This window comes from Camelina sativa, chromosome 17 (assembly GCF_000633955.1).
Source record: "Camelina sativa cultivar DH55 chromosome 17, Cs, whole genome shotgun sequence".
NCBI lineage: Eukaryota > Viridiplantae > Streptophyta > Magnoliopsida > Brassicales > Brassicaceae > Camelina > Camelina sativa.
In genome coordinates, this window is record NC_025701.1 from 13,275,071 (window position 1) to 13,281,788 (window position 6,718).

The following is a 6,718-nucleotide window of genomic DNA, read 5'->3' on the forward strand; positions in this document are numbered from 1 at the left end:
ATATATGAAGACTATGAACCTAATGAAACATCTTTATTTTTATTCTTATCCTAATTAACACAGTATATATCAACACAGCACACACGGGAAGTCTCTAATTCTTCTCTTTATATTGTGGATCGCTGTATGTAAATTGTAGAGATTATGATCTGATCCTATTTAATATTTAATTGAGAGAATTTACGTAGACTTGGTGACGTTGTTGGATACTTTTCTATAACTGTATGTCTCAGCTCGTCCATGTTCACCATGTTCAGAACCTTCAAACATGTTTATGACGTTACTCGACATACAATATAAACAAACTTTTTCTAAGATTTTTTTTTGGCTTTTGTTAATATTCATTACATACCTCAAACGCAGGGGGAACTGACGTCTGCTTAATTTGAACGAACGATTAGAGTGAGGTGGAGAGAATATTTTCCTTGGGATGACAAACTTGTTTCCAACTGCTGTACCAGTTAAGATCTTTGCTTCAATGACTCTAGCACCCAAATGTGTGACACTTAATCTGGTTTCATTACAAAGTCCTTTTTTTTTAATTCATGTTTTATGTGAGCATAACTAGAGAGGCTATCTTTAGTTTAAAACAATGATTTGGCAGACCTGAGAATTTGAGTGAGCTCAAAAATTATACAGGATATGAGGAAGGAAGAGCTTCAGTTTATGTTCCAACAAAATTTATTAACTGATATTTTTCTAAATAAAATATTTTCATAGAAGGAAATGTTTTGTCTTTCTGATTTATAGCATTGTCGATTTTTAGGTTTATCGAATAAAATTAATGCTTATTTAATTTTTGATAGAATTAGGAACACACACAATTTACCGTAACGTTGGAGAAGAAACAATAATTATGCCAACCACAATTTTTTTTTCTGTTTATTGTATTGTAAAGATCGATGATGCATTTTAATTGTTTGATTTTTTGGGTTTAAAATAGAGGATAATATATGGTTTTAAATTACAATGAAATGAAAATGTATGAATGTGGACTACGTGTATAAATATGACCCATTTGTAGAAGTTGATTTTTGCATATTTGTGAAAGTTGGTTGTTGCGAGAATGCATTTTAGCCATATATAGGGAATTATTTTTTTTTAATGGATATGTGTCAACTCTAGAAGTGTGAGCTTTCCATAAGCAAGTAGCGAGCCGACCTGCACGAATGATGTAACGACTGCCCCACTGTCTCCAAAAAATGTCAAGTTCTCGAAACAAGTTTTAGAAGGAAATTGTACTTTATTATATATGATCTGACGCCCCGAAAATGCAATCTCATATGAGAAGGGAATTTAACGGTACAGAATAGAACAAAACATAAATTAGATCCAACTCCACACCATTTAATTTTGACAAGTGACAACCATGCTTTACCAAAAAAAAAAAAAGTGACAAGTTGACAACCATGCATAACTCCGCACGGATGTATGGTATTTTAAACACACATAATTTCCACATAACACAATTATTACTTTTTTCGCAATAACTTATTAAAAATTATTCAGCATGGTAGCACACGGACCACTAGTACCTAGTGGGAATCACGAGCAAATTAAGATAAACTTCTTCGACGAAGTCCGAAAGAGAGACGCCAAGCATTAATGAAGTAATCTGGCACAAATCCGAGAAAAAACCACTGAAGGGAATGAGCCCAAAACGGCGAGCAACGTGATCCAATTCCGATCTGCTCCACCGCCGCTTTTGCGTAGACTTCCGGCGTCGGTATAAAGAAGCTTGGTTTATGTATAGCTGCTACTTCCGACACCATCCTGGTTGCCACGTATAACGGCACCTGCCCATTTGGTTTGACACACGTACGTGTATTATAACGTTATTTTCTTTTACGCATTACATGGGGAGTCCAAAAAAATGGTGTACTAGAAATATTGGATAGTCTCTTTCGAGAAATAAAGAAAGGTACCTGGCACTGGACATCAATACCAAACTTCTTATATTCCACATGTAGGGATCTTGTTAGTGCATCAATATAACTGCATACACGTACGTTCATGTGTTTAGAGATTTATTAATGTGATAATATTCTAGTATATAATATAATGATAGAGTCTACTTAGATTAATACTTTAGGCAAATAAAAACTTCTTAATGATCAATGCAAAAGTTTAGATAGTACTATATATACTATCCTCTATTGTGCAATTAATGCAAAGGAAAAATACTACAAAATAAAAATATCAGTAGTCTTTTTTACAAAAAACAACACTATATATAGACTGAGGTTCTCTCGTGTGATTATATACCTCACTACTTATGTAATTTTTAAAAATAAGAAAGTTACGTGATGGAGATATATATACGTCACGTAAAATGGAATAAATTAATTCGACAATTTTTTTGGATAAATTAATAAAATAAGCTTTTTCCGTATTTACTATACAACAACTACCCAGAAAAAGAAAGATCGGAAGTAAGAATCTTGATCTAACAATTATGCAACTCACCATTATGCACTTTTGTAGGGGACCGTTATCCAATTTAGTGACTTAGGTAAATATAGTTGGAGTTAAAAACCAAACTTTTGTAGTCATTTTATTAGTTATTCCTTGTCAAACTAGATGTTCGTTAAGATTCTATTTTATGAGATATACAAAAAAAAAAAAAATGTTTGTATCTTCGTAAGATATATTTTTGGGTTTAAAATTAAACAACTTAGTAACATAATTTGTGATATTATTTACTAATGTCCTTATTAACATTTTTCTTATGATCTCAAAAAAGTAGTCATGGTCCTGTTGGTTAGTGTATGTATTAAAGAGAGCAGTTGGTTAGTCATTACGCTTTGGTGGCGGCGTAGATGGCGCAGAGAGGATAAGAAGGGACCACAACTGCGGCGCCGGAGCTAATACTGACGATGGCTCCTCGGCGACGTTGAAGCATTGGTCGGATGAGAGATCGTGTGAGCCATGTGGTTGCTTCAAGATTAACCTTTAGGATTTTGGTCCATGTGAGTTGGTCAGTCTCGTGGAAGAACATAGCTCGTGGGTAAGTTATCCCAACGTTGTTTATCAGAATCCCCACTTCGACGCCTTTGATCCCTTCCTCGATTACATTATATCCTCCTCCTGCACAATAATTAACAAAAAGAAAAACACTTTTAAGAAATTAGTGTAATAAAACCCCTTTAACAGAAAAAAACTTTCATTGTAAGAGAACTTCTCTTATTGATGAGAAATAGCTTAAAGAAATAATTAGAAAAGTTCATTTGAAAAAAAATATTCAACTTTTAAGTTTAATATTGTAAACTGCATGTATTAGTTTTTTGGCAATGCAATCCAGTGTTTTTTTGCATTTTACTAACACAACATACATATATATATATAATATTAATGGTATACTTACCCTGTTTTTAGTAACAAAGAATATTTATTCATAATTACTGTCATCATGTACTAGTATAAAATTATAAATACTCGTACACTGTGTACACACACAATAAAATATATATAGACCAAAACTAAGAAGTGCATTTACTATCAGAGATTACCAGATGAGAAGTCAAATGGAATGATTTTGATCTTGATGTGGGGAAACTCTTGTCCGAAATCATTAGACAGAGCTTCAAGCTTAGAAAGGTTTCTGCTGACTAGGATGAGGTTAAGGCCGTGTTTGGCCAGCTCGTGGGCAAAGGCGCGTCCGATCCCTTCAGTGGCTCCAGTGACCAAAGCCCACGAACCGTAACTCTTGAGCCGCTTCGGGTTTGTGAGGAGGAATCTTGTGATGAACCATTTCAAGAGAGGAAAGAATAGTCTAAGGAGATAGAGAAAGCCTATGATGCATACGACATGGAGGTGCCATGGCTGACTATCATAGATGCATGCTCTCTGCATGTTCTTCTTTCTATTTCTTTCCTCTTTTTCCTTTATTTGTTTGCTTATTATTTGTCATGTTATTTTGGCTTGGAGCTAACTCTTTATGTAGGCAAATTAGAGTTGAGAGGGAGAGGGAGAGAGAGAGATTTGTTTACTATTTTTCTTTGTTGAATCTTAATTACTTTACACATAATGAGTGAATCTAAAATAACTTCTAGCTTACAAGGAAAGGCCAAATCAATATGAAACACAGAAAGGAAGAATATTTCTTCTCTAGGGAGATTAATTGGTAGGTTGGGTAAGGTCTCATCCATGACACAAAACCATACGCTATACGGCCAGGCTATTTATACCATTATGAATTAGTTTTAATATCATGTAACCTTTAGTTGCTAATATTCATCTATCCCAGTGTCTCATATTTGAATCTTAAACTTCTAATTTTTTTTGTTTTTTTTTTTACTTATGTTCTGCTTACCTTTTCCTTGTTGTTTGTTTAATTTTGTTAACTTGTTTATTTTTGTTTTTTATTAGAGCTAATTAAAAAAAAATATATATTTAAATGAATTAATATGTTAAATATATAATAAAATTATATGAAGTTTATATAATTAATATCATTGGATGTTTAAATGGTAACAACTTTTAATTTGCTTTGGACCTTTACTATCTATGGATCGGCCATATTCCTAAGGCTGTGATACTTTTCACTAAAAAATGGCATTCAGTTTGTAACTTCACGTTTCTATTTAATTTTCGGGCCCTAGAACAAGTGTTGTCACGATAGGGATGGGAAAGCGAAATGACTATAAGGAACCAACGATTCTCTCTTCTTAAACAATCTTTATATCCTCCACACTTAATCAGCATTAAGTAGATTATCCAGTTGTGTTTGGTGATATTAGAAAATAACACGATGTCTAATCTTGTGTACTAGGATGGATGTTATATGACGGGAAAATGTAGGCTGGTACAAAGGTGTTTGGTTCTCACAAGCAACACCAAAGTACTCTATCCTAGTCTGGCTGGCAACTCTGAATAGGTTAACAACCGGAGATCATATGATACAATGGAACGGAAGTGTATCCACTCTTGTGTATTCTGCCATGCCCCTTTGGAAACACGTGACCATCATACGACTACTACATCCAACGACAGCTCAACAAGACGCTTAACCCTAGGCTACGTACACTATGGATGACACGAGACTGGGACCGTAAGATCAAAGTGTTCTCAAAATTCTTCCAAGATGTGAAACGGCAAGGTCTCTTAGCCAACGACTCTAAATGTCTCTGCATCGGAGCTCTTGTCGGTCAAGAAGTGGAGGCCCTGAAACGTGTGGGCGTAACGGACTCAGTGGGAATGGATCTGGTGCCGTATCCGCCGTTGGTGATCAGAGGAGACTTTCATCATCAACCGTTCGATGACGAGACTTTCGACTTTGAATTCTCCAACGTGTTTGATCACGCGCTTTACCCGGACAAGTTCGTTGGAGAGATCGAACGGACACTGAGACCAGGAGGTTTATGTGTTTTACACGTGGCCCTCTCTACACGCTCGGATAAGTATTCGGCGAATGATCTGTACAGTGTGGAGGCATTGGTGAGGCTATTCCGACGATCGGAGGTTGTTCATGTCCGAAATGTTGACGGCTTCGGGTTGGATACGGAGGTTGTGTTTAGGAAGAAAAGGGATTCATCAATCATAGTCCGGTCATGATTTTTTTGTCTTCGTGCTAAAACAATCTATTGTTATGTCCCATCGATTTTAATGGAAAATTGTGTTTTTAAATAAGTTTTTACCGTTCGTAGAAATGCATGATTATATATGAATAGCAGAATAGGCCAAACCTTGTGCCAAAACGAGAGGTTGTTTAGTACTACTGTACTAGCTAGTTGATATGATGTATATCCGAACGTTACGAATAATTGGAGTTAAAACACAACGAGAGGTTATAGTGTATACACTTTGCTTACAAATTTAAAACGTTTTACAAGATTGGATTTAGCAAAGAGAATCGGATCTTTCGAGAAAGAGGCAAACTTCATTCCATATTTCTCTCACTCCATTCGTGTGATACTACTCAACTAATCATTTTATTCGAACCTAGGTAACAACCCACATTATTTACGGGATAAATCAATTTTAAATAAAATAATTATAACTAAAATTATTAATTTTTTTTTCGAAGAGTTTACAAAAGAAGATTCAGAAATTAGAGATCTTGAAGACCGAGCAAGACAATCCGCCCTTACGTTGACGTCTCGTAGGATCCTGTTTGTGTCAAACATATATCTGTTTGTATCAAACATGATATTATTATGTTACTTATGTAACTAAAGTTTTTTTTAGCTGCGTTTCTTTCATGTAAAAAATACGTTTCACCGGTAAAAATTTTGAATGTGTAAAAAGTTTTATGGTAGAGAAAGTATTGATAAAATGTTATTATTTCTTGCAATATGTCTTTTTTTCTGGTTTAAAAGTTAAATTCATAACTTCTTATATTTTATCATGTAATAATAACAATCTTGCATATTTCTTATGTAACCATAACAACATAAATTAAATTATTCGGCAATTTAATTATATTTTAGTAATAAAATCGGATTCTAAACTTAAATTTCTGAAGATAATCTAATTTATTGATTTAATATTTTTGATTAGGCTATTTAAATTGTTGAGTTAGTTGGTTTATTAATATTTTCTATAAATGAAAATTATTACTAAAAAACTATTATGAAAAATTAATGAAATTCCAAAATCAATGTATTCGTGTAAAAATACATTTCATCCGTGAAATATGTGAACGTAATCAAGACAATATTTATAAAATGTTACAATTTATGGTAATATATATTGTTGTGTGTTTTAAAAATTAAATTTA

At 33.7% G+C, this 6,718-nt stretch overlaps 2 protein-coding genes across 2 annotated transcripts; one reads left to right on the plus strand and one right to left on the minus strand.

Annotated features, from left to right (window-relative positions):
* Positions 1,374–4,245, minus strand: LOC104757019 (very-long-chain 3-oxoacyl-CoA reductase-like protein At1g24470). Its single transcript, XM_010479710.1, has 4 exons — positions 3,510–4,245; positions 2,802–3,087; positions 1,926–1,995; positions 1,374–1,796 (listed from the first exon to the last, which is right to left on the minus strand). The coding sequence occupies exons 1-4, from the start codon at positions 3,850–3,852 to the stop codon at positions 1,557–1,559; spliced, it is 939 nt and encodes a 312-aa protein (XP_010478012.1). The 5' UTR covers positions 3,853–4,245; the 3' UTR covers positions 1,374–1,556.
* Positions 4,971–5,553, plus strand: LOC104757020. The gene has a single exon (XM_010479711.1). It carries the CDS (start codon positions 5,032–5,034, stop codon positions 5,551–5,553), a length of 522 nt encoding a protein of 173 aa, XP_010478013.1. The 5' UTR covers positions 4,971–5,031.

Coding starts and splice junctions, on each gene's coding strand:
- LOC104757019 (XM_010479710.1), bottom strand. CDS start 3,852: ATGCAGAGAGCATGCATCTATGATAGTCAGCCATGGCACCTCCATGTC. Junction 3,088..3,509: donor TCCATTTGACTTCTCATCTG/GTAATCTCTGAT, acceptor ATTATTGTGCAG/GAGGAGGATATAATGTAATC. Junction 1,996..2,801: donor ATCTACGCCGCCACCAAAGC/GTAATGACTAAC, acceptor ACGTGTATGCAG/TTATATTGATGCACTAACAA.
- LOC104757020 (XM_010479711.1), top strand. CDS start 5,032: ATGACACGAGACTGGGACCGTAAGATCAAAGTGTTCTCAAAATTCTTC.